Here is a 26,350-nt window from a genome sequence, read left to right on the forward strand (position 1 = left end):
CATATTCAAGATATCGCAATTCCCCCGGTGGAGGGTCAGAAATCAAGTGAAAGTATATGCAAGGCTTGTGGTGCTTTCTTTATGAATGTTTGCGGCTGGATTGGAGCAAACCTAATTTAGCCTTAATTTATGTACCGACGAAGCGAATTGTTATCCGTTTGTATAATTAAATAACGCTGGATCGAGACATGGTGAGACAGAAGGTGCTTGAATTTTCCTTTTGGAGGCAATCTAAGCTGCGGTGTAGCAGCTCGAGAATACTTTAGCCATTCCAGTTGGCGCTGTAAAAAATGCTTTATGGTTTTAATTCGAAGTTGTAGTGAACTGATGGGTTTCGCGAACATAGCGTGCCTCGCCATACGGACAGTCGATTGCTACCGTTACGTGATCAGGGGCGTGCCATATTGTCGATAAAGGCTACTGAGGGCCACTATGAAACATTTCATCACTTTCAGTTGAGTGGCTCTCGATCTTAACAACGAAACTTTTCTCTCAGTTGATTGCTACTATGGTGTTTGTGAATTAACTATGTAAATACTCTACATGACGCACCGTCGTGTTAGCAGCCATGAGCACTTCGTTTTTTGGAGGCCTGTTTCAGAGGGTGATGAAAGTAGCAGCAAGCTTTTTCATAAGAAATGCGCGCCTAACTATTTTTTTTTACGCAACAATGAATGGCCATATTTGAATAGAACAACACACCAGAGTAATAGGAATCGTGATGACAGCTTCGCTGGGCAGTGTCTTTCTAACATCGGATAACATGTTGACGCCTATTACCAAATTTTTCTTCCACGTAAAATGCAATGCCTCTCATAGCTAAATACTAAAGGAATGTTAAGTGTTTATCGAAGCATCATACACAACTTCGCGCGTTGAATTTGCAGATATTCTTTTTTTTAGTCAAAATTTACCGATAGACACGGCGCATATATGCATTGCAAAACCTAGTAGACCCCTTTAACGCTACTTAGCTTGCGATATCCGAGCCGCAAAGTTTCTCGACTCACACGCCTTTGAAGAGGAAACTGTGGTTAAGGTATGGCAGCTGAAAGAAGCCGACGTATTCTTCAATACGTACGGCTCCAGCCACCTATACCCCAAGCATACACGAAGGGAACGAGCGCGCGCGGCAGCCGAGCGAGCCGGAGCGAGCGGCGTCCTGGCCGTGACGTCACTCGCGAGAGGGCGCCACTCCTAATTCTCCGGGCTAATATGTTCCACTTTTCCTGGAATGGTCCTGGACGACGTGACGTGAGGAGTTATCTGCTCTAACCATCAGCGGAGCAGATAATCCGCTCCCCCATCGTCGAGGCACCTTCCACTAAAGAAAAAGCGACCTATAGTAACACGTCAACCGGCTGACACATGGCGCTACCTCCGGTTCCTCCACCGACGTTGAATAGCACACCTTCCTTGCTCTCGTTTTGCTTATCTTTATGAATTTCCACCTCTCACCTTCCCTGTCTTTCCCTTAATTCGGATCATGTAGCTTTACTGCACCCCATGTGCACACCACTTGCAATGTGAACGTAATTCACCCGGACAATTATTTTTTTTAAGTTTCTTTGCCTCTTCCTTCGACTTTCGCACTGCTGCTGCTGCTGTTGCCGCTTTCCGACATACCGTGTCGGGGAGTGGCTATGAGCGTGCGTATACATAAGGAGCGATTGAGAGAGGAAAGGCGACGCGAAAAATTTGTTTAGACTTTTGCACCACGTCGAATCTGCACAATGTCCTCTGGAGCTCCCTGGGCGTCTCCGCATTAGCCTCTTGAAAGCTGTAATTATCCGTTACCCTCGCAAAAGCATTGCAGAAATCGCAGCACTTACCTTCCTGCTATCGTGCAAGTCCAGAAAGAAGTTATACCTCTGTCACACAAGCACGCAAAAACTCTTTTACCTAAGCGGTCCTTTACCGAGTTGAAAGACCTCTAATTAAAAGGAGTTGCGCTGCAGACACACGGCGCGGGCGATCTCCTTTTATCGTTTCCTTCCGAACACGCTATGGAAAGCATGGCGCTAGATTCTGAAACAAAACCAGTTAGAATAAACCAACGTATTTCAATATAGAAATTAGAAACGTACTATAATATGCTTGTTTTAGTGAATTTAGATACAGTTTATTCGAAAAGGTTAAATTAAAGAAGATTTAATAAGGTAGCTTCAAGAGTCTTCGCAGAAGTAGCAAATTTTACATGTTCGTCTAGCAACCTTGGGCCACTGTTTACATCGGAGTCAACATGGAGGTCGAGAATATGGGGGACTGCACGGACACGAAGGAAAAAGTCGAAATAGCATGCATTTTGGCAAGGATTCTTGCTGCAGAGAGCGAAGCAGACGCCGCAAAGGCAGTCAAAGACCGTATTAAGCGGCAGTTGCTACTCAACGGGTGTACATTTTATGCCTTGGCGCTTCCCACGAGAGTCTGCAACCGATCGACGTGGGCTTTCATCCGCCACGAAAAGTGGTTCGAGGAGACTGTGCCTCACCTCGGTGGCCACAACTTCAAGCAGTCGTTTCGAGTGAACCCCTCAACGTTCCGGTTTCTCGTGGAAAGTCTGCGCCATGTGCTCGAAAAACAAGTTACCAACATGCGTGACCCGATCACTGCGGAAAAGCGTGTCGCCATTGGCCTCTACAAATTGTGCTCTTCTGCCGAAGATAGAACTGTGGCAAACCTCTTCGGCGTTGGGCGCTCATCCGTCAACGTCATTTACAGAGAGTTTTGCGCAGCTGTTGTCTCTGTGCTCGAAAGTGACTGGATCAGAATGATTACTGAAGAGGAAATGCCTAGGCACATCCAAGAGTTCGAAGCCGTGTGCGATTTCCCTCAAGCTGTCGGTGCCCTTGATGGCTGCCATTTCCCTATTTCGCCTCCAAAGAAGTACGCCACCGACTACTACAACTACAAGGGTTGGTAAGTGGCCACGATTTAACTTATTTCATGTAAGTGTTCTGTTTGGGCCCATTTTTATAGTAGTAAAAAAAAGTAACTGACTGACCCATATTTTATTGCTAAGTAAAATGTTATTCAATTTTACCAGCAGCTCTTAAGAAAACGCGTAATTTGGTTCGCAGTCTTGCAGTGTTTAGCAGCGACAATTTTAATGCGACGACGAAAAGAGTTCTCCGCAGGACTGCAACTCCTATACGATGTAGAGTACGCTAACAGCGACCGGTTGTGGCATTATGTGAAATAATGTAATCCGAGCTGCACTCACAGCTATTAATAAAAGCAAACTGTAAAATCGCATCACAGTAACTAAAGGCAGTGAACTCAGCAGTGCCATGCTGCACTAACCTTTATTCACTTTGCACTTTGTTTTTTCTTGCAGGCACAGTATTATCCTACTAGCATTGGTCGACCACAAGTATCGATTCAGATACTGCAATGTCGGTGCCCCAGGACGCTGCCACGACGCACATGTGTTTGGTGTTTCACGGCTGTCGAAGATTGTCAACAGTCCCCTTTTCAAAGCACCTGTTGCCGCAGTGGGTACCACAGCAGTCCCACCGATAATATTATGCGATCAAGCATTTCCACTAACCCCAAACCTCATGAAGCCATTTGGACACCGAACTGTCATCAGTGAAGCTGAAAGGAATTTCAACTGTCATTTATCTGGAGCAAGGAGGATAGTTGAAAACGCATTCGGAAGGCTAAAGGCCCGGTTCCGTTTCATTGCGAAAAGAATGGAGTGTTCTGTTGGCAATGCCCGTTTGGCTATACGAGCATGCTGCGTGCTCAATAACATTTGCGAGCACTTCAACGACAGTGTCCACCCACAGTGGTTAAGTGAGGTGCAGCAGTCCAATGCTACATTTCCACAGCCATCACGCAGAACAGAAGCTGAAATTGGAAATGCATCCGCCATCAGGACAGCACTTGTGGAATATTACAAGCGAAGGAACTGAACGCAAGAGTCCCAAGAATCAGCAACAATTGTGGAACACCATGTCAGTTTTTACTAAAAAACTTCAACATTGCATCTACAAGTTTCTCTTGCAACTTGAGCCCCTCTTTACGGAGATCCATTTCCATTTTGTGCGCATCAGCAAACTGCTCTCTCTGCCGTCGCTGCTCCTCAAGCATCCTTTCTTGAAAGTCGCCAGCCGGTTGCCTTCTCTTCCTGCGGGCACATTCGGAACTGCCACTTGCGAGGTTCCTGGATTCAACCTGTTGTACTGGCGACTCGGAAGGTGAACAATCTTCGGCGACGTCTTCACAAGAAGCAGAGCCGGAATCAAGCATGTCGAAGATCAGCTGCGTTTGAAGAAGGGATCCGAAATACATTGACCACATTAGTTGATGTGTGAAGCGGTAAACAATTAGTTCAGGGTTTTTACTTGCAAGAGAGCTGCCTCTCCTTGCGTGTATGTATTCACGTTTTTTTATTTTAGAGTCTGCATTTTTTTTATTCTCCAAACAGCGCACTGCCAAGCTTGCAAAATGAACAGCGCGTGAGCACAAGCAGAAATGAACCACAGTATTAACAAGAGCAGTCCGCTACACTGCAGGGTTGTGCAGATTATGGGCTTGGCAGCACAGCTGATGCTACATTATGTCTTGAAATTTAGTTGACTGTAATAAAGCATATATAGTCTCCACTATGCATTTCTTACTTCTTCGACGGAGGCAGTGCTGCTTGTTGTGCTCTCGCTGCACCCAGCCTCTTCCATTAAAGATGTATCGTGAACAGGCAGGGATCCTAGAAACCTATGGACTTCGGAGAAGAATGGCCAGCTCGGCGGTGATGACCCTGTTGTCATGTGTTTCAGGCAGCTCCTGGATAAGAAAACGAAAGAACTAAAATTTTATATACTCAAAATGTAAAGATATACACAGAGCAAAACGTTTGCCGATAGATACAAACGCGACTTGATGGTACAGAAAGCCTGAGAAGCGAAGGTAACCCTTTTTACTCGAAAAAATTTAAAGTTTCTCATGTTTTCTTGTCTGAGAACAACGCTTGCGCATGGTCCGAGAAAAATGCAAACCGTAGTCACATCTGCAGAAATGAAAACATGCAGACGACTTCCTGCTTCGTATTATATGTTGCCGTGAGAAGGCGTACAATATAATGTGAAATGCGCCTGTCCATAAGTTAAGGTTCCCGTTATCTTGTGACGAACGAAATCATGCTATTGACGACCTGCGCGGGTTGTCATTCTTCGCCGCATGTGAAGGCGAATTTGCGTTTACTCAGACCGACTCGCACTGTAAAGGAATTGCAGAAACAGCCTTTAGCGCGTCGTCGACTTTCGTGTGTGCAGGGCGCAGTTCAGCCCTGCAAAATTCGACGCTAGCTGAAATGAAGGGTCTCTGCCTTAAAACCTTCGTTACTACGGCTCCGTCCGCTAGATTAGGGTTCCGTCGCTGCCTACTACGGAAACAACGTTCGATGCTGAGGTCGCGACACCACAAACGAGAGCTTGCAGCTTGCGACCACAGCCTGAAGCCGCTTCAAGGTAAATTTAGCGCTCACAGCTTACTGCTGTGCTTTGTCTTACCTGTAGGTCTGTCCCAGGTTCTCTATCTTGCTGTGCACTTGCGCCTTTGTGCGAGGTACACCCATGCTCGTCAATGCTTGTGCAATGCCATCGTAAACGCCTCCGTTGTGCTTCTGCGCACGCAGCGAGGGCAGGTTGTCTTCCCATAACTTGATTAACGCCCAGGTGTCTCTCTCCGACCACTGTACCCGCGGTTTTCTTTGGCGTGCCGGAGGCTGTTCGTCGGTACCGCTCGCCGTAGCCATGGTCGCAGAAAATGGCGCGAATTTGCATCGTCTGTTAGCGTCACGTGATATTTTCGAACTGCTTACGAGAGTGCCGTGCAAAAAGTGCAAAACTGCGCCTACTTAAGGTTCAACGAAAGACAAAACCCTTTTTTGTGATGTGTACACTTGAAATAAAAATGCACTTTTGCTTCGTTTCTTTATTGCATGATAATTACTGGTGCCCACTGCGTTGGAGGCTACGCCTTTCCAGCCGTAAAAGAGATCGGTGATCTCCGGTTTCGGAAAAGACCGCTTCTGAAAAAGAGATTAAACTTTGGCGTGTGTCTGCGGATGCAACTCCTTTGTGTGAGATGTCTTTTTCTTCAAATGCCTTTAAAGTGCTCGTGTGACAGGGGTATTAGAATGGTAAAGACAGAGAGTAGAGGTAGAGAATCGGCAGAACTAAGGCAACAGAGAAACGAGTGAATAACAGCCTTGTCACTAGTCGCTCACAGTTCCCATAGAAGAAGGGCATAGGGAAAATGTGACGTCGGAAAGAAAAGAAAGGCTACTACCATAGACACGACTGCGGTTGCGACCAAACGGTATAACTGTAAATTCAAGGTACGATACGACACGTTTCTATTACTTCGAAATAAACATTCTGTAAATTTGTCAAGCGGACAGCTTATGCAGGGCGTGGAGGAGCAGAGCCGCATTAAAGCGCGCCATAGGGTCTAGGCGACCTTAAGGAAGCGGTCACCCGCCAGATCAACGATTCTGTGCCAGCCGCGGCAGCTTTGCGGCTATGGCGTTGCTCGAGGTCGCGGGTTTGATGCCGACTGCGACAGCCACATTTAGACGGGGAGAAAATAATGACGCTCGCGCCCTCAGATTTAGGAACACGTTGGAGGACACCACGGTGTCAAAATTAACACGGAGCCCGCCACTACGGCATGCCTCATATTCCGATTGTGGTTTTGGCACGTACAGCCACATAATCCAATTCAAGTTTAATACTTCTGCCTCGATGCGATGTGCCAAGCGAGGCCATGACAATGCTCCAATCTCGCATAGGTTATGAAGTATGGCGCACAAGAACGCCTCAAGCAAACACCTCCTGTGTGTTCTGTGTACTATGCAGACAAACATCAGCAGTGCACGCAAGGGAACGTTTAACATCAACTCACCCCACTCGTGTTGGACTAAAATTTGAAGAACGCAAGCATGCGCCATAAATATCATACTGCTAATAATAGTAAATCAACTCGAACAGCACAGAAAGCTTCGCTTACATCGATTACCATAGTGCGTGGGATTCGCATACTTTTTGTTCCTTTTCTTCCCAGTCACAGCTGCAGACGGCAGAACCAGGTGAAGGGATACCATCTGCACATGGTTTCGTACCTCTAGCCTTGTACTCGCACAATAAACGGCATAAGACTTAATGAATAATACATTTAATTAGTGTTATATTTGTTTTCTCTAATTGGCGTAGAACTTAACTTTTGGTGTCTCATTACTTACAAACCTTTTAGTCAATTATTTCCGGTGTGGTTTGTTTAACACATTTACCGCATGCATGGAGACACACCGGTGAGAATGAGGAGTGTAATTTCGAGCCTGACTTTCGTAAAACGTTTTCTATGATAATGTTGCTTCGTCTAGAGTTCTCGGAAAACGCGTTGGAATACTTGTTATGTGTAATGTCAGATTCTTTTCACGATACACTATAGTCGAGTGCACTGAGTGCAACGTCGACACAGCCAACAATGATTCCGTATGGTTGTTCACAACTACACTGCGCACTCAAAAAAAAAACATTATTTAGCAATGGTACGGCACAAGTAGGGAGACATGGTGGGTTGGAATATGTTCATTATGTGTGAGAGCCACAACCAGACAAAAATGTAAAAAAGACGTCTGTTCAATTTCGTCCTAGTCTAGTTGTTGCGCTGACAGGTCTTGTTTGCAATGGTAGTAAAGAAGAAATCTATCCGCGACTTTCAAGTAGTTATCTAGCGCCCTATGGATTCACAAGCGACCCGCCATAGACTTGTGCTATGTAAACAAAAGTTAATACGCCTCCTGCCGTTCCCAATGGAATCTTCCAAGAGCGTCTAAAAACAGCGACCTTGTGGCACGCGTATAATGGTTCAACGAGGAAGTAGATTACTGCAACTTACAGCAACTTACAGCAAACCACTGCGTGTGTGAAAAAAAAATGTGCAAGCTATTCGGAGCAACGAGCCTCTACGTAACATCAACATCTTTGAAATGAGCAAGGTGCTGTACGACGCAAAAACTTGCGTTTTCCTTACGTTTGTTTTTCGTGATCTTGGCCAAAAAGCGTCGATTTCAATACGGATTCGAACACTTGCTGTCGTCCGTACGCGTGTTAGCATCACATGCTACCTTCTTTCGGTCTTGCGTCTCATGCATGCGTTTAGAAGTGAAAGATTATACAGAATACTTTCGTACTGCTGCGTTTCCTCAAGCTGCATTCACCACTGTGCACCGCTGCTACGCTTTTGTCGTCGTCTTTTCAGACACTTCGGCGCCTGCCGAGAAGACTATTGTTCTGAGCACGCCCAGTCTGCCTAAACAGAAAGTTCGCGCACGGCGGCCATGATGCGCTCAGCCGACTGAGCGCAACGCGAGTCCTACGCAGGGAGAAAACCGATGATCACAAAGCGAGTCTAAAATGAGCATCAGCGTTTGCCCCAAGCCTGCAGCGCGCACTCGCACCGCGTGACGCTTCCGAGGTGAATGCTTTCGCCCGTCTCATTACTGGCAACGGCTCGAAACAAACCTGCAAGCGCTATAGCAAGAGATAAGGCCCGGTCGTAACAAACAAGTTTTGCTTATTCTGGGCTTCTCTGGAACGACGATGTTTTGAGAAGTGGTCCAGCTGTAGAGCTAGCACACTCTTTCGGCAAAAGCGAAATCTGTGGCGCAGTCTTGTTCCTCTCTCTCTCTCTTTGTTGCCTTCCTTGCAATTTATGAAGCCAGGCAGAATATATGCAGCGCCGTGTTCAGACCATCTTCGCTCCACCGCCTGAGATTACAGACGCATCGATCTCGTCGGCGAAATACCGAAAGGACTCTTTTTCTGTTTCCTTGCGCGCACTGCACCGACTTCTTGTTTTATGCAGTACAGATAATTAGTTCTGGCGCTTTACTATCGGCTTTGGTGGAATGTACGCGCGGTTTATTTTCTATTCTCTGCTGTTTTTGAAACTTCTCTGAGCGAAGAAGTGGTGGCGTTGAGTATGGCTGAACGTTACCCGGCGTCAGGAAACACACTCGCATACATACATACATACATACATACATACATACATACATACATACATACATACATACATACATACATACATACATACATACATACATACACACTACATGCATGCATACATACATACATACGTACACACATACATACATACGTACATACACACATACATACGTACATACATACATACATACATACATACATACATACATACATACATACATACATACATACATACATACATACAAGGAAGAGGTCCGGAGGCCGACCAAAATGGTTTAAAAATGAAAATGGATCCCCCACGGTAGCCTTTTAAACCATTTTGGTTGGTGCCCGGACACCTCTTACTGTTATGTATGCATCATTCGGACCAGACGGGCTTTAGTCATATTCGCGACTTCACAACACACACACACACACACACACACACACACACACAAACGCGCGCGCGCGCGCGCACGCACGCACGCACACGAATCCAGACGCAAATAAAGCCAAGGAAAGAACCGAGGGAAATAACCATTTCTTTCCACTGAAATGTAGCGAATGAACAAAATGCGAGGAGACCTGGCACTTACAATGAGCAGTGAATCTGAAAACATTAATGTCCCACTGAACACCGCTGAGTTTTTCGCAGTTTTTCGCGATGAGTAGCGTGCGATAGCGGTACGTGCTGCACGAGCCTGCAAGCAGCAGCAGCCTGCGGTACTAGCACACAGCAATGTAGTAAACGTAAAGAGGTGAACACTGCCACATGCACTTGCGGCCGACTTTGGCTCTCAGCGCACATAGCCGTATCGGAGACGGTCGCGCACGCCGCCGAATCTCGGAGGCCCTAGTTTCAGTTTTGTTTCTCTGCTCTTTTTATGCGAAGCATATTACGAGAGCTCAACCCAGCTCCTCAGGCGCGGCGGTGTCGCCTTCAATGACCTTTGACCCCATGCCATACCACGTGACACCGTGACGTCACGACAGAGGAGGAACGGGGCTCCAACTCGCGCCGTCGCTCGTGGCGTCGCGGCGGTATATAAGCAGCTGCGCTTGTTTCTAGGTGGCTTTGGCTCAACTCTTGCAAGATGGGCAGGGTGGGAATCGAACCAGGGTCTCCGGAGTGTGAGACGGAGACGCTACCACTGAGCCACGAGTACAAAGCTTCAAAGCGGTACAAAAGCGCCTCTAGTGAATGCGGTGTTGCCTTAGAAACGAGCTGTTTCTAAGGCTCAGGCGTGCGTCGCTTGCTCAGGCGCACATTTCGTTGCCGCGCCGAACGCTGCGTTGCTCGACGCTCACCGCGTACAATGCGGGGCGCGTAGTCGCTGCGCCGTAGCCCATTGTCTTAGGGCACATTCACACCGGCGACTTGAGGAGGTCGCGCGACCGTTTGCGACTCGCAATCAAAAAGCGACCGAAGGCGACTGATGTTCACACCGGCAAGCCCGGCTGAGCGCGACCCACAAGTCGCAATCCCGGAGATTATCGTTCTCAGCGAGAACTCTCGGAATCTACGCGGAATTTGAATGCGACGCCGGAGGAGGCCGGATGTAGACACACGAAAGATCACTTCCGGTGCGCCGCTGATTGGTTGATCAGTTTTGCGACCACGGTCGCGCGACTGAAAAATCGCGCAGAGAGCGACTCGCCCAAAATGGTCGCTTTTCGAGAAAGGCGACCGTTCGCGACCATTTGCGACTGGTCGCAAAGCGACCAACTTGGTCGCGCGACCTCCTCAAGTCGCCGGTGTGAATGTGCCCTTACACCCCTTGGCGGGTCGACGGGAACGCTGTCGCGTTCCACTCTTGAAGGCGAAGCAGAGTAACGCATGAGTTGTTTCTTCGTCTAGCCGAAACAAATATAGCCAAGCAACAGCAGTTCACCAGGCTAAACAGTGGTTCAACAACTAAAATAAAGGCTAGTATGCTTCGCATCCTGGGCTTAACCTTAGCTAAGCCACAGCCATTTTTTTGTTTGTGACCGACAACTTTGCTTAAATCGAGTGCTTTCATACAAGTGCTTCTACCGCTGTTTATATGTTGTGACGACGAGCACGCAAAGGTGTTTCACTTCACGTTAGTTTCATTTAAATTCATATTTGCCGCTTAAGCTGTAACTAGCTAGCGCAACAATCCTGCCGACTGTCGAAGTGGAACTTCATCGCTTATGATATTGCATGTCTAGTAACTCACGCCAAAAGGTGTATCGTAAATAAATGTGCCATGTTTCTTAAATATAAATCAACTTGCTGCACCGTCAAGAACACGAAAATTTCAATTTATTGCAGCAAGATTGCAAGAGGCACGTACATGAAAACGGGAAGAAACCGCGAAATGCAAGTAATGCGGGTGCCACATGGCGCACATTTAAACGCGATATATCCCAATCCGATTTGAATTTCTCGGTCGCGATTCGTTCTTTCGCGCGAGCTGCGCGATGGAACCGATAGCAGCGGAGAATTTCGATCCGGATCGGACCTGAACGCGATCGAAAGTGGTCGTGTGACACTGGAATAATGGAAAATAGTCGGAAATTATTTGCGTGATGGCAATAACATTGCACAAGCAAAACACATAGAAGACGTGTTGCGACTATCCAGGTCATCAAACAAAAAATTGCACATACACGCCAGCAATTAATTTGCTCAAAATAGGATAGTTGTAGAAAGAAAAAAAAATAGTGCACTTTTTCTTGTACTTCTGCGAAGGAGGGTGAATTAGGGTAGAAAAATTATGTGAATGGTTGCGTGCCAAAATAAAATGGCTGCAAAAATATCTGAGCACGCACCAACATCCTCATCTCGAATGTGCAAGCCAGTGCGTCCGTCATTAAACAGCTGCAATTAAGCACTTCGTGTTGAGGGTCTTCACCTGCTGTCTTCGAAGCCTTGCAATCGTCTTCTTCTGATACTTGGAATTTCGCCCTTGAGTATGCATGATGCCGTTTTGCTGTAAAGTGTATCTTGAGGAAATAGTGGAGATTTCCGCAATACGTAGAATTACAGACAGAAGGTAAGCAATACTGGTGGCTTCAAAGCTTTAGAATGAAGATGCTGTGTTCCTTCGTGTAATACGTATATTTTTAGATCTAAGGTCAAGGAAGCAGTGTTATAAATGCTAAGATACAAAAAACTTCCTACAGTAACGACTCCACACACAATTAAAACATGAAAACATGTATCTTCAGCCCATTGCAAAACAGCTAACAACGCTCGAGCGCTCGTCGCCTGCTACAGAGGTTGAGAGAGAGCGCACTATTGCCATGCTGCAAATATCGCACGTGTAGCGCTTTCGAAATAGCTGCGTTTCTTCTGCAAAAGTGGAGCAACATAGTTTTTCAGCAGTCGCTGCGCGCACCACGAAGCCCTCTGCCCCGTTCGAACGGCACGAGTTCAGAGGCCGCATTTCGTCACAAATCATTTTATTTTACTTCCTAACTTCCTCACTGTATCGAACGTGCCTAGCAGCCCGGGCGCTGCCGCATCGCTGTTGTCGTTACCATCACCACTCACTGCTGCGCATGATAACAAAAAGAAATGCGAAATGAAATTCTGCGTAGCAAATGGGCAGCAGGTCTTTATGGCTTTAAGGCCACCGTCAAGCGTTCATGCGGCTAACAGTGACATAGCGAAATGCGAATAAAATAAGTCTTTAACAACGTGCAAAAGAACTTCCCCTGGCCTTACCATGAAACGGTGACGAAGCAGACGCTGGCAGAAGAACCCAACAACAATCCTCAGGTGCATTTTACAGAAAGAGCCCGGCGACGGGGCCTGACTCGCACGTGCCGTGTCGTGCCGCCTGTCAAGCTACTAGCCGCAGCCGCATCTTTCCTGTTGTACTCTGCCACCTAGCGCAATCGGCGAAGCTCCGTAGCTGGACCGCGAAACGGCTCGAGCGTCCACTCTTGTCGTTTACCATGTTACTCCAGAGTACTAGCTCGGGCACCGGCTTCCGCGTCCTCGGCGCCGTCGAGGCGCGCTCGCGACGCGGCGTCGCACGTGGGGCGCCCTTGCGCAGGCTTGCTTGCCGACCAACGTCGGGGCGTTTGAATCAACGGAAGGAAGCGAAAGTGGACGGCGACTTCCCGAAGGTGGGAGCCCAACACGGATGATGCGGGTTCGGCTTGCATCGGACGTGCTCGGCGGATGCGTATGTGTGCCCCTAAGTATTAAGCGTGTGCGTACACAGAACGTTATCATTTGTGGTACGCTGACTCGTCGCTCCTCTACTTTGCCACGCAGCAAGCAGAAGGAGAAAAAGAAAACATGGTTGCGCTATCACCCAGTGTCAGCGCTTCAACTCCCACTTGACTACCTCAAACCTGAGTTCAATCCCTCGAGCGAAATTCGTCGCTCGTTTTATTATCCTCTCGGGCGTAATAGACGCGAGCTCTGCATGACTGCCGCGGCGCACTCTCAACATCGCCGTTGCCTTCATGGTCAAAGCTCGAGGCGGCTGTTCTCGGTAGAAACAGTGGTGCGTTATTCCGCGACAACGATATCGGCAAATGTCATGGCATGCGCCCTTGCGCGCTTTCTTTCTTTACAAAAATCCTACAGTCATTCGCAGAAACATTCCACATGCAGTAAAATGCGAGGACAGTCCGCAGCAGCAGAATGTCTCGGTACATCTATGATTTCTTTTTTTTTACTAGAAGCAGACGAAATTTACAATATGTGTGATCGGCAGGACTCAAAATTAGGCTAGCTGGTGCGGGCCAATTATCGTGTAATGGCGCCAGAGAATCTGAACGACGATGGATAAATAGACGCACGGGGGAAGGGGGTGGGGACACAAGCGCCCCCAAAGAGTTGAGAGTGGCGGCTTATCTTTTTGCGTGTCTTTGCCAACCTTCGTTTACTTTCTGTGGCTCCATTATTGGGGGAATAAAAATGCGTGACACACTAAACGCCGAAAAATTTTGCTGAAAATCGTTTCGAAAATGCGAAAGTTCGAAAAAAAAATAAAAGCACGAAGTTTACGAATTAATAGCTCTCCGTCAAAAACAGATATCGCAGTTCTTTAAACGGCTTTTATTAGATCATTTAAAGCGGACAAATTCGATAAGTCAATATATATATTACGTGAATTTGTTACGTTGTGTACAAGGGTTCTGAAATACCTGTATTTACACATTACTAAATGTTTGCAGATTCAATTTTTTGTCCGCTTTAGATGTATTATGATATGCGATACACAGAATTGTGTTATCATTTTTTATTGCTGAGTTAGAGTTGTAAACTTGATAGTTTCATTTTCAGAAAATTTGCGATTTTTGTCAATTTTTAATAAAATACTGACGACCTAAATCAAACATTAAAAACCAGAACTCACTATATTTTATGTTTTTCTTTTAAATGTAATAAACGTCGTCGAGTTTGGTGTGGTTGCCGAGAGAAACCAATTCTCCTTTCACATTTATTTACAAAGGAGCACCCGAGCTAAAGCTTCCTCTTAAGCTGAGGTGGCAGCAGAACCAACCATAAAAATAAGGGTTGTTTTTCTGAACATCCGGAGGCTGCCCAAGCCACAGGTACGGAATACGAGGCTCCCCAGGGCCCAAACCCCCTCCAGAGTCTTCCGGGGAGGAGGGCGGCAGAGCATCCCCGACGATGCCGAAGCCTAGCCCCCGCCCCCCCCCCTAAAGTGTCCTTGCCAGAGTTTTGTTACCCATATCACTTGACTTTTCTTTTGACTTGCCTTTACCTATTCACCTAAAACTTTAATGGGACTAACAGCTTATGCATCCCTGTTGGCGCGGACGTGCACGGTTTCTTATTCATACTTTCACTTTGTTTCTTCAAATCCTGACAAGAGAATGAAAAGCTTATTAGAAAAATCAATAGCGGCTGCCTCACCCATATTTTCTCAATTCAACATTGTCTTAAATGTCTACTGTAAACAGCATTCACATACACAATATATTTAAATATATACATACGACAAAGTTTATTGTATTTTTGAATGAATTAAGAACTGGTAGCCAATTAACAATCATGTCTAAAGGTATGGATAGCACATGTCTAGAGAATGAATATGTTGCTGTATATCAACTTCGCCTCAAATTGCTTTGCGTGTTCTTTTAACCCTGAAAAAAAAATCACCCCGACTTCAGTGAACCATTCGGCAGAGTCGTTTATGTACGGCGTGTGAAAGGCACGTGAATCATATGTTTCAGTGTTGCTTTTCTTCCTAGTACGCAATGCTGAGCACTCATGAAAAAAAAAAGAGAAAATCTTCCAATAAGTTACAACTATTAGGGATGGAAACACTTGCACGCAGAGGTCATAAATACAGACAGTATGTCCCAATTAACTATGATGCACGAAGATTTAAAAAATAGTGTAATCGCATTATTTGATGAAACATAAAGCATATTCTTTGCTGTACAGCGGAGTCGCCACCAATAATTTTTTTCCGTTACTGAGATTTCTTAGGTAATTGCGTCCCACAGACTTTTGGTTGCCATCGAGTCCTGATTGTACCGCTGATTTAAAGCAAACAACCGCATTTCCAGAAGTAAATACTGGAACTATTACATCGTTCCACATACGCCGGAGCACCTCGTGCATGTTGTATCCCCATAGCGTTCTGTGTTTCATTATGGCGGCATTTCTCTTCCCCTTTACTGTCACTGTTTTTACCTTTGTTACCATATATATTTTGTCTTCGTTTACCTATATATCGAGATATTTACAATCTTTTACGCGAGGTATTTCCTGGTCCAGTATTGCCAATGTCCGTTCACTGTTTTCATTGTATACCATACCACTTGATCGTTTAACGCTAAATTTATACAACGCTAAACAGATATTAGACAGCCGTTGCAATTCACTTTGCTTCTTCGCTAGCAGCACAATGTCGTGCGCATAAAATAAACCTGGAAGCTGTTGCTCTACTAATGTACCCACCTATCTGTATGACAGATTATACCCTATATTACTTCCTTCTAGCGCCCTCTGCATCCTCATCATGTACATCGTAAACAGCAGTGGGGATAAAGTGCACCCCTGACTCAGTGCCTTGTTGATATGAACTTTCTCCTCGCTCCTCATCCCTTCCCATTAAACGCAAACGCTGTTTTCTTGGTAAACCTCTCTGAAAAGCTGTAGACAACCGTCGCCTAAGCATTCCCCTTCAAAAATATCCCACAAAATGTTGCAGTCTACCTTGTCATACGTTCCTGTGATGTGTAAAAAGGCCAGATACAACAGCATCCTTTCTACTTTTCATATTTAAATACACTGAGTAAGAACAAATAAGTTATCATCCAAACGCCTACCTATTCTGAAGCCATTCTGAAGTTCTCCCAAAATGCCATTATTCTGTACCGATGTTTGCAGCTTTAATTTGATTGCCTGCACTGGTAACCTGTATATTACCGAAGCAATGGTCAACGGTCTATACAAGTGAACTCTATCTCTGTTCTCCTTACATTTATAAATTCAATTCATTATACTTTGCCAAGATCTGTCTGTTATTCGTCTATCTTCTAAAGTTTATTCCACTGCTTTCGCTAGAGCTTCCTTACTTTTTGCACCTAGTACATTAATCAGCCTAACGGGAACCTCGTCTAGCCCTGTGGCTGTGCACTTCGGAATTTTCTCTTCCGCTTTCTTCCAGTTTAAATTTGTAAGCACCAGCTCCTTTTCTACTTGGGTTTCTTTCATGCTCTTTTTTCTTTCAGATACAATGTCGGCACTGCCTTGGAAAGATTCGGCTGTTATTTTTCGGATGCAATTTAACCCCGCCTCCCCTTTCTGTTGGTTTCCATCTTCGTCTAGGATATGTTGTTGTATTGTTGACTTCTTGCCTAATTAATTTATGCGGCTCCAAAATATTCTAGATGCGGCCTTCTTTTTCTAAGGTATTTCTGACAACCAACGTTCACTTTCACCTTTTAATTTTGCACCAGTATTTGAACCATAAACTTTTTCTCCTGGTACTTTTCCGATTTACTGGCTACTTCATCCTGCAGTAACTGCGCTTTTTTTTTTTGCCTGCCTCTGCTATCGGCATGTTTTCTGTCGTTCGGCGATCGCTTCTCGTATCTCCCTGTTCCACCAGCTTTTTGGTTTCTTTGTTCCTTTCCAACGACATGTTGTTTCTCTTTCCATATTTTTGTTCTTACTACACCTAGAAGCTCATTACATTCCCACTCCTTACATGGCCATTTGCCAAGTTATTCATCGAATCCTGTGACTGTATCAGTTATTTGTTCAGCGTTCAAATTTTGACGATCAAGGATGAAGCCGATCAATGAGTTAGCGGTAAAGGGGAAATTAGAGGAATTCCGGATCAAGCTACAAAACAGGTATTCAGCCTTAACTCAAGAAGAGGACCTTAATGTTGAAGATATGAACGACAATCGTATGGGCATGATTAATGAATGTGCAATAGAAGCCGGTGGTAACTCCGTTAGACAGGATGCCCGTAAGCTATCGCAGGAGACGAAAGATCTGATAAAGAAAGACCTAGGTATGAAAGCCTCTAACCCTACAGCTAGAATAGAACTGGCAGAACTTTTGAAGTTGATCAGCAAGCGTAAGACAGCTGACATAAGCAAGTATAATATGGATAGAATTGAACATTCTCTCAGGAACGTAAGGAAGCCTAAAAGCAGTGAAGAAGAAGCTAAGAATAGGCAAGAATCAGATGTATGCGTTAAGAGACAAAGCCCGAAATATTATTACTAATATGGATGAGATCGTTCAGGTGGCTGAGGAGTTCTATAGAGATTAATGCAGTACCAGTGGCACCCACGTCGATAATGGAAGAGAGAATAGGCTTGAGGAATTTGAAATCCCACAAGTAACGCCGGAAGAAGGAAAGAAAGCCTTGGGAGCTATGCAAAGGGGGAAGGCAGCCGGGGAGAATGAGGTAACATCAGATTTTATTTATTTATTTATTTATTTATTTATTTATTTATTTATTTTGAATACCCTAAAGGCCGCGAGAGGCATTACATAGGGGGAATACAATTGCCACATGACATTTCGACGCAATAAAAATGACTGAAGGCAACAATCAAGCATAGATTTCGGTAAGAGATACACTGTAAAAAAAAAGAAATGAAAAAAATAGGGTCAGAGTACATGGTACAATTCATATTTGCTGTACATGTCACTTTTCAACAAGGGATAAGTGCCCGGAGGGTTTGGGGAAAATGCACATTTAAAAATTTATACAAATTCTATACAAAATTTATACAAAAAGTCTAGTCAACAAGTGGCAGCTTAACATTTTAAACCTTTAAAAATGTGCGCAGGACTGATTGGAAGGCAGATGGGTCAGTGATTGTTACAATATCTTGGGGTAGGGCGTTCCATTCATTCACTGATAACACCAAAAAGGAGTTTTGGAATTTTTTGGTCCTAGCAAATATGGGAGACACTTTGCATACATGGTCATTGCGGGTGGACCGATAATGGGTGGGCAAGATGAAAAAGCCGAACCGCGACAGTAAAGGGAGCGAAGAAAGACAATGTTTCCGTCGCGTGCCAAGATCCGGAAGGGTCCGCTTTAACGCCGACACACTTTGATACGGAGAGTAGGAGTGCAAAATAAAGTGGGCAGCCTTATTTTGAATCGATTCGATGCAATCAGAAAGGTTAGCTGTATGAGGGTTCCAAATAATTGGGGCGTAATCGAGGGTTGTTCTGATAAGGAAAATGTATGCACAAAGACGTGTGTCACTGTTTGCAAGGTACAGACGGCGCTTCAAGAAGCCAAGTCTTTTAATTGCCTTGTTAGTAATACGCTCAACATGCATCGCCCAGCTTAAATCAGATGTAAGAATAACGCCCAGATATTTAAAAGAAGAGGTTCGTTCGAGTATGCAATTGCGTAGAGTGTACAGGTTAGACGGAAAGCTTAGATTGGAAGAAAATGTCATGACCTTAGTTTTATCTGCATTAATTCCCATCTTCCATACACGACACCATTCAGCTAGTCTGGTTGAATCTTTTTGTAATATGGCAACGTCAGCAGGGGTGGTTATCTGTCTATAAATTACACAATCATCGGCAGACAGCCGTATTGTTGAAGTTTTATTCGTAGCTATGTCCTTATTATATATTAGGAATAATAACGGGCCTAACACTGACCCTTGAGGCACCCCTGACCTAACGCGGCAGAAAGTAGATTGGTTGTTATTAATAGTTACTGATTGAGAGCGACAAGAAAAGAACTCGTTCATCCACTGGGTAGTTTTCTCATCTAACCTAAGCCTGTCTATTTTCATGATTAGCCGTTTATGGGGAACACGATCGAAGGCTTTCGAGAAGTGAATAAATATTGCGACAGTATAAAGTAAATTGTGCAGAGTCATGTAGGTCAGTGGTTAGTTCGAACAACTGCGTTTGGCAAAACAGTTTGTATATGAAGCCATGGTGATTTTGAATAATAATAATAATAATAATAATAATAATAATAATAATAATGTGGGAGTAAATGATATGCTCAAGGAGTTTACAACAAACTGATGTCAGTGAAATCAGGCGGTGATTTCTTGGACATGAGGGCTCACCAGATTTAAGTATGGGTATGATATGGCCAGGCTTCCAATCATCTGGAACACAGCCTGTATCCAGTGATTGTTGAAAAATTAAACATAGTAGAAATGATGATACGTGGGAAGTTAGTTTTAGTAGTTTTGAGCTGATGGCATCCGGTCCAGGACTGGAGCTAAGCGCGAGCCTGTCAATAGCCCGTGATACGCCTGTTGCAGTAACGGCGATGGGCTCGCTTGGATGAGTTATCGTAGAGAGACTGTACAAAACTGGTCGAGTGGCGGTTCGTCGTTAAAAGCTTGACTAAAGTGTTGCTATAGAGGTCACCACATGCTTCATTGGGCACCATGCAGCCATCTGCGTCCTTTAGGGCTATTACAGTGTCCGTATCTTTGGCTTAATTACACGCCAAAACATTTTTAGATGAGACTTTAACAAAGTGGACAGGGTATAATTGAAACAATGATCCTTAGCTTCTTCAATAGTTTTTTTGCGATTCATGAGCTAATTCTTTATATTTTTTCCACGCATAATCAGTTTTCGTTCGCGAGGCCTCATTATACGCTCTCTCCTTTTTATTCAGGCAATGTTTGACTTTTTTTGTAAACCAGGGAGCATTTGTTCTTGATGTGAATGAAATCTCATGGATGCACGCATTTTCGATTTTCTTCAGGAAGTTATGGAACGCTATCCGATTGTCATTAGTTGTATGAATAATAAATTCGCTTGGAAAGGAGCTTGCAAACTCGGATTCATTTTTCCAAAATCTGCCTTTTTTGTAATTAAATATACGTTTTAGCTTTGTTGGTTCATTAGGAAGTGGGAGTGGGTGCGAACAATGTACTACTCCATGGTCACTAATTTCATCAAGGACGTGAACTACAGCATTACTTGGATTGTTTGTTAGGACTAAATCGAGGGTGCGTTCGCCTCGTGTCGGCTCCTTTACCAACTGAGTTAAGTGAAACAAGTTTGTTCTTTGAACGAAGCGACATACCGCGAGCCGGGCGGGTGTTAATGGTGATGATGGCGTTCACCTGTTAATAGCGGGGTAGTTAAAGCCGCCGTCAAGCAAAAAAACTACACTGTGGATATTTATTATAAATAAATTCACGAACACTGGTCATGTGGTCAACGAAATAGGGTTTGCTGTCAGGAGGCCGATAACATACGCCGATAATGCATGTGCTGCCTGCAAATCGGGTTTTTACAAATATCAGCTAAAGAGAGGCATCAATACCTACAAGAGAAGGTTGATAAACAGTCATTATTGCTATCAAGACATCACCTCCTCTAGACAAAGTTCTATCTTTACGAAACATTGAGAAGTAGTCAGGAAGTGATAACTCGCTATTGCGTATGTCACCACGGAGCCAGGTTTCTGTGCCTAGTATAATATCAGCAGAGCACGTGTGAACTATTGAAAGTAATGAATCAGCCTCATTTATAATGCTGCAAAAGTTAGCCACCAGAATAAATAAGTTATGCACCCTTCTTCTAACAGGCTCGCTTCGTGCAGTTTGTCATTCTGCCGCTTCAGTTCTTACCCGACGGCGACCCCTCAGGAACGTTGGATTGCTATTTATTTAGTACCCACAGCGCCCATTCAGGCATTACAGAGGGGGGAGGGGGGGTACAGATGAAAAACAAGCATCAAAATTGCAGGTTTGCATAAATTTGTGTAAGTCAACAACACATTATTATAGGCCGACAAAAAAAAGAAAGAAAAGCACACAGCTAAGTTGCACACAGCCATATCGGAAACAGGCACGTTGCAGATGTCACATGTCACATTTGGAAAAAAAAAGAGTACATAAAGCCCGATGATTACAGAGACTCACAATGAAAAGGCAAAAAAAAACAAATCGAATAAGTTGGAAAAAAAAAGAAACAATGCAGTGATTAAGATACAGTGCGACAAGGTGAAAAAAAAGGCACTAAAAGAAAATGTCATTTGCAGCTGGGATTGTTTATAGGTCATGATGATTGCTAGACGTACACGGGTTATTGACCAAGCCTTAGGGATCAAAAGATTCTATTGCTTTTAATGCAGAAAAGTACTTGTTATGACAAGAAATTCCTACAATTGAGGAAGGAAGTCGGTTCCACTGACTCATGGTCCTTGGGAAAAACGAGCTGCTAAAGGCCGATGTATTATATTTCTATTCTCTTATCTTCTGTTCATGATCTTTGCATGCTGCTGTGTAGTGAGGCTGGTTTATGTACACGTCACGCGGAATTCGAGTATGAGAGTGATATATGCTGTGCAAAAGCTTCAGTCGAAACGACGCTCTTCGGTGCTGGAGAGATTGCCAGTTTAGCATTGCCTTAGATTTAGTTGCACTAAACTGCCTGTCATACATTGCTATATCTAGTACATATCTTGCCGCCATGGACTGAACTTTTTCTAGTTTTTCTTTATTGGTTACTGATGAAGGATCCCACACAGGGCATGCGTATTCGAGCGCAGATCTTACATATGATTTATATAGTAGCTCCCGGGTTTGTTGTGGAAACGCACGTGTATTTCGTCGTAAAAATCCCAAGCTCCGACAAGCTTTGCCTACGGTATAATCCACATGCCGATTCCATGATAAAGAGGGGCAGAAGTAAACGCCTAGGTATTTATATTCACACACCATTTTTACTGGACAGTAGTTTATCGTATATTCAAATTTTCCACAATTTTTTTTTCTGGAGAACCTCATGCACACCGTTTTCTCGAGATTCAGTTTCATTTCCCATCGCTCACACCACTCGTGTATGGCATATAAGTCGTTTTGAATTACGAAGCAGTCACTTTCAGATGTAACCTTACGGTATAATATGCAGTCATCTGCAAATAACCTAATATGGGGCTGTACATTTTCATTAATGTCATTGATATAAAGTAGGAAAAGAAGGGGCCCCAGAAGTGATCCCTGAGGTACCCCTGACGTTACATTACTTATTGCAGATTGTTCGCCGTTTACGACTACATATTGTCGCCTCTCGCGTAAATATTCGGCGATCCACGCAATAACTTGGCGATTAATATTAAAAGTGGTTAGTTTCTGAAGTAACAGGTAATGTCAAACGGTGTCGAACGCTTTTTGAAAGTTAAGAAAAATACAGTCGACCGATGATTTCTCGTCCAGGGCTGCCGCTAAGACATGTGTGAACTCTACTAGTTGTGTGACGCATGATAATCCTCGCCTAAATCCATGCTGATTTGGGTTAAATAAAGAATTACCATCTATATGCTTGACTACTGCAGTATATAAAACATGCTCTAGAACTTTGCTGCACACAGAAGTTAGTGAAATCGGACGGTAGTTATTAATAATGTTGCGCGGGCCAGTTTTACGTATAGGAGCAACCGATGCTCCTATACATAAAACGTATATGCATACATAAATAAATACATACATAAATGCATAAAACGAAGTTATGCGGCTGCGTAAAAGCCCGTTTTCAGCGCTTCGAACAGGGTGTTACGATTGCAATTTGCCGAAGTTCACGCCTTGTGGACTTCCGATGACTGGGGCCGAGTAATCTTCTCGGAGGAGTCGACTTTTTCAACACGTCAAAACCAGTGCGTGCGGCTGTGGCACTCAAGAGGGACACGGTATAAGAAAATTTTCTCTACGGATTTGACTTTGTGTGAAGAACTAAATTTAATATACTTTCCATGCTGTTACGAGCCAGCCAATCTGCAGGGAGTTGCGGCGAGCGGATGCGCCTGCGTGAACGTGTGGGGCGCGCCGTCAAGACATGGTGTCGGGCTTCTACACCGCATCCAGCGCCGTCTTACTTCGCAGCGTTACTGCAGCGAAATCTTGAACTAAGTGCTCCTACCTTACGCCCCCGCCGCTTTACCAGATGCTGGGTTTGTGTTTCAGCATGACCTTGCACCGGTGTACATCGCGAAAATTGTGAAAGAGCACCTAGAAAGAAGTAGGGTCCATCTGCTCTCCTGGCCGGCCAAGGGCGCTTACATGAACATGTGCGAAAATGTTTATGGCCACATAAAAGCAGCCATGGCGCGAAACCCTATTCATTTGGCAAATGCGGACGAGCTGTGGGAAGTTGTTTGCCAAGAGTGGGAGCATCTTAGAGCAAGTAACTTTGCGCCTGCCCTGTGCTCTTCCCTACCGTGTAGAATGACAGCAGTTTTTGCTGCAAAAGGGAATATGACAAAATAGTAAAAAAATTGAAATAGCAATTATTTCAAGTTTACAGCTATTACTTTTCTAAGTCTTTCATTGTGTTGCGAAAAATGCACAAAATAAAAGTTCAGACTTTGCGTTTTTAGCTTGTTTTATGCATTGTGTGACTACAGGAACCCGGGAGAAAAGAAGTAAAAAATTAGGTCACGATTTCCAGGTATTTAGCGTAACGCTAACAATGAGGAACAAACTATTTACATTGGAAATATCTTGATTGTGCTTAATGTGATAATTCGGTCACTGCCGAGGAAACAAAAAACTGCTAGCAGACGACAAGCCAGCGCTCCGATGGCGTGATGCGCGCGAAGGGAAGCTACTAGAGATTGTAAGGCGCCGCTTATCTGCGGTGGTAGTATCGAAGCCACGCGCTCCCATGTTCACGCTCAAAAAGATTGCGACTGTACTTTCTGAGAAGAAGTTTTCAAACAAGCCGTTTGAGGCAATAGCCAAACATTTTAATGTGACTAGTAAGGAACCGGTAAAGAATAAGAAGGAAGCCGTTTCATTATTGAAAGGCATGGGGCTTCTAAGCTTGGCAAATAAAGTTAAGGATGCAGAGCGCTCCTTGCTTGAAATTTTCTTCTCGGCAAAAACACATAAGCCCAGCGTTCCTTTTCGAGCAATAGTCTCTGAACGCCAAACTTGGCAATTAGTGGTATCAGCTTACCTCAATAAGCATTTGTCAGCACTTTCCGTGGCTGACCCGTTTGTTGTACCTAACTCGGAGGCAGTTGTAAAGTTTCTCTTGAAGGAGAACCCGGCTTTGTGCTTTGGTTTTAGTATAGATGTGGTCGATTTATTCTATTCTCTTCCCATATTCAACTTCTGCAATGTGTTCAGAATTGCATCTCGGACCAAAACGATGAGTGCGCATTCCAAAATAATTGTGGCATTTCGAGTGGGTTTTCCATGGAACGTTTATCCTTTTATTTAGAGAATACCTATGTAATGTGGGAAGATAAAGTTTTCAAGCAAAAGTCGGGGGTGTGCATTGGTGCCAAAACTGCCCGAATACTTAGTAACATTTTTCTAAGTTATGTTGACAGGAAAGTAGAGAAGGACTTAAATGGAAGGTATATTCGAATTTTTCGATACGTGGAATATTTCCTAATTTTAGTTAGGTCTAAGGGCACCGAATGTGTGCCTGACTTACTCGATGTTTTTCCTAAGCATGGGTCTGGACTGAGCTTCACACATGAAATCCCACAGAGGAACGTCCTGCAGTTCTTAGATCTGAATTTGACCTTTTTGTCTAACCATGTATGCTGGCGATACGCTCCCAGGAGTGAAAAACCTCTTGTAAACTACGCGTCTTGTCACTCTAAGCTTGTTAAATTCGGAATTGTAACAGGATGTATTGGTATGGCTGTCAAAAAATCGTGTACTCATCAAATGTCCAGTAGCCTGATGGTCCAAGCCCAAAGATGCAGAGAGGCCTGTTTTCCAGATTCTGTAATTGTGGCTGGTGCTAATAAGATTACAAAAGCGCTGAAATGTTCGGAACAGCCCAAAAGAAATGTTGCGGGGAAAAAAAGTGGTTGTCATGCCTTATGAGCACGCGTTGTCACATCGTTTTAAGAGGGTAGGGGCTAAGTATGGTGGGAGGGTCATTTTTTCTGCTCCGGTGAAGCTGGGTAAATTAGGGGCAGCAGTTATGAGGAAGCAGGAAGGCTTTAAACGGAATGCTGCATGCAAGGTAAATCATGTAAATAAGTACATCAGTTGCAAGAAAGGCGCTATCTACCAAATTCCCGTATCTTGTGGTCAAACTTACATAGGCCAGACAGGCCGTTGTATCAATATTAGACTAATGCAGCATGCAAATTCATTGCACAAAAAAGACACTAACCTGGCAAAGCAATGCAGTATTTGTAAATGCGTACCTTTCTTTGGCGATACACAATTGTTAATTTTTCATAGTGACAAGACTACCAGCGAAGTCGCTGAAGCATTCCATATCATCAGAAAATCTAATAGTTGCGTGAGCAAAACATCTTTAATCTTGTCAGCGAAATAAATGGCATTACTGCATAAAGGGTAGATTGCAAGGCAGGTACATCACGTGCGTATGTTGGTTGTCCGGAGTTTGTATCTGATCATCGATGTATGACCGGGCGCATGCGTGCCCAGTTTTGCACGTATAAGTTGACTTCTTACTTCAAATAAATCAGTTGCAAGTTCAGCGCCGTGTTTGTCTCCTCCTCTTTCTGGTCCTGTCGTCTAGTGTTGTTTGAATTTTATTGTTACCATGGAGCACCAACTCGCCCAATCCGCTGCCCTTCTGACGTGACACGATGAGTGTTCGCAGTTTTGCGCCGTCGCGTGGCCGATAGGCGAAGTGAGCGCCGCCCGAAAGCTTTTGACCAATAGCAGAAGGTTAATGGCAAGGAAGCTCAGAATTAGGAACTATATTTCTTTTGTTCGCTGTAATCACGCGTAATCAGTGTGTACGCGTCATAGCAGATGGGGAGCTATTGCGGTTTTCGTGATGTTGCGTACGTCACAAACAGGCTTAGTGGGGGTGACCCGAAAATTTCTTGACCAATCGTGAAGGGGTGATTACAGAATTGGTATAGAAAAGTTTTGAATAGCTTCACGTTATAGCGCCCCAGATTAGACTCTGC

The 26,350-nt window shown here is 44.5% G+C and overlaps 3 protein-coding genes across 3 annotated transcripts in view; 1 reads left to right on the forward strand and 2 right to left on the reverse strand.

The window, feature by feature from the left end:
* The window catches only part of LOC135913219 (TWiK family of potassium channels protein 7-like), a 611,814-nt gene that overhangs the window by 476,326 nt on the left and 109,138 nt on the right, over positions 1-26,350 (reverse strand). The window lies entirely within an intron of this gene.
* LOC135913225 (uncharacterized) lies at positions 1,956-4,611 on the forward strand. The gene is made up of 2 exons (XM_065445829.2): positions 1,956-2,919; positions 3,338-4,611. Exons 1-2 carry the CDS (start codon positions 2,243-2,245, stop codon positions 3,915-3,917), a joined length of 1,257 nt encoding a protein of 418 aa, XP_065301901.2. The 5' UTR covers positions 1,956-2,242; the 3' UTR covers positions 3,918-4,611.
* On the reverse strand, positions 3,946-6,128 carry LOC135913218 (myb/SANT-like DNA-binding domain-containing protein 1). The gene is made up of 3 exons (XM_070533437.1): positions 5,514-6,128; positions 4,626-4,788; positions 3,946-4,266 (listed from the first exon to the last, which is right to left on the reverse strand). The coding sequence occupies exons 1-3, from the start codon at positions 5,756-5,758 to the stop codon at positions 3,961-3,963; spliced, it is 714 nt and encodes a 237-aa protein (XP_070389538.1). The 5' UTR covers positions 5,759-6,128; the 3' UTR covers positions 3,946-3,960.

This window comes from Dermacentor albipictus, chromosome 2, assembly GCF_038994185.2.
Source record: "Dermacentor albipictus isolate Rhodes 1998 colony chromosome 2, USDA_Dalb.pri_finalv2, whole genome shotgun sequence".
NCBI classification, from domain to species: domain Eukaryota; kingdom Metazoa; phylum Arthropoda; class Arachnida; order Ixodida; family Ixodidae; genus Dermacentor; species Dermacentor albipictus.

Excerpts from the sequence above, each read along its gene's own strand:
- LOC135913225 (XM_065445829.2), top strand. The coding sequence starts at position 2,243 with ATGGAGGTCGAGAATATGGGGGACTGCACGGACACGAAGGAAAAAGTC. Across the intron at positions 2,920-3,337 it reads TACTACAACTACAAGGGTTG|GCACAGTATTATCCTACTAG; the intron begins GTAAGTGGCCAC and ends TTTTTCTTGCAG.
- LOC135913218 (XM_070533437.1), bottom strand. The coding sequence starts at position 5,758 with ATGGCTACGGCGAGCGGTACCGACGAACAGCCTCCGGCACGCCAAAGA. Across the intron at positions 4,789-5,513 it reads AACCTGGGACAGACCTACAG|GAGCTGCCTGAAACACATGA; the intron begins GTAAGACAAAGC and ends TTTCTTATCCAG. Across the intron at positions 4,267-4,625 it reads GCACTGCCTCCGTCGAAGAA|CTGATCTTCGACATGCTTGA; the intron begins GTAAGAAATGCA and ends CTTCAAACGCAG.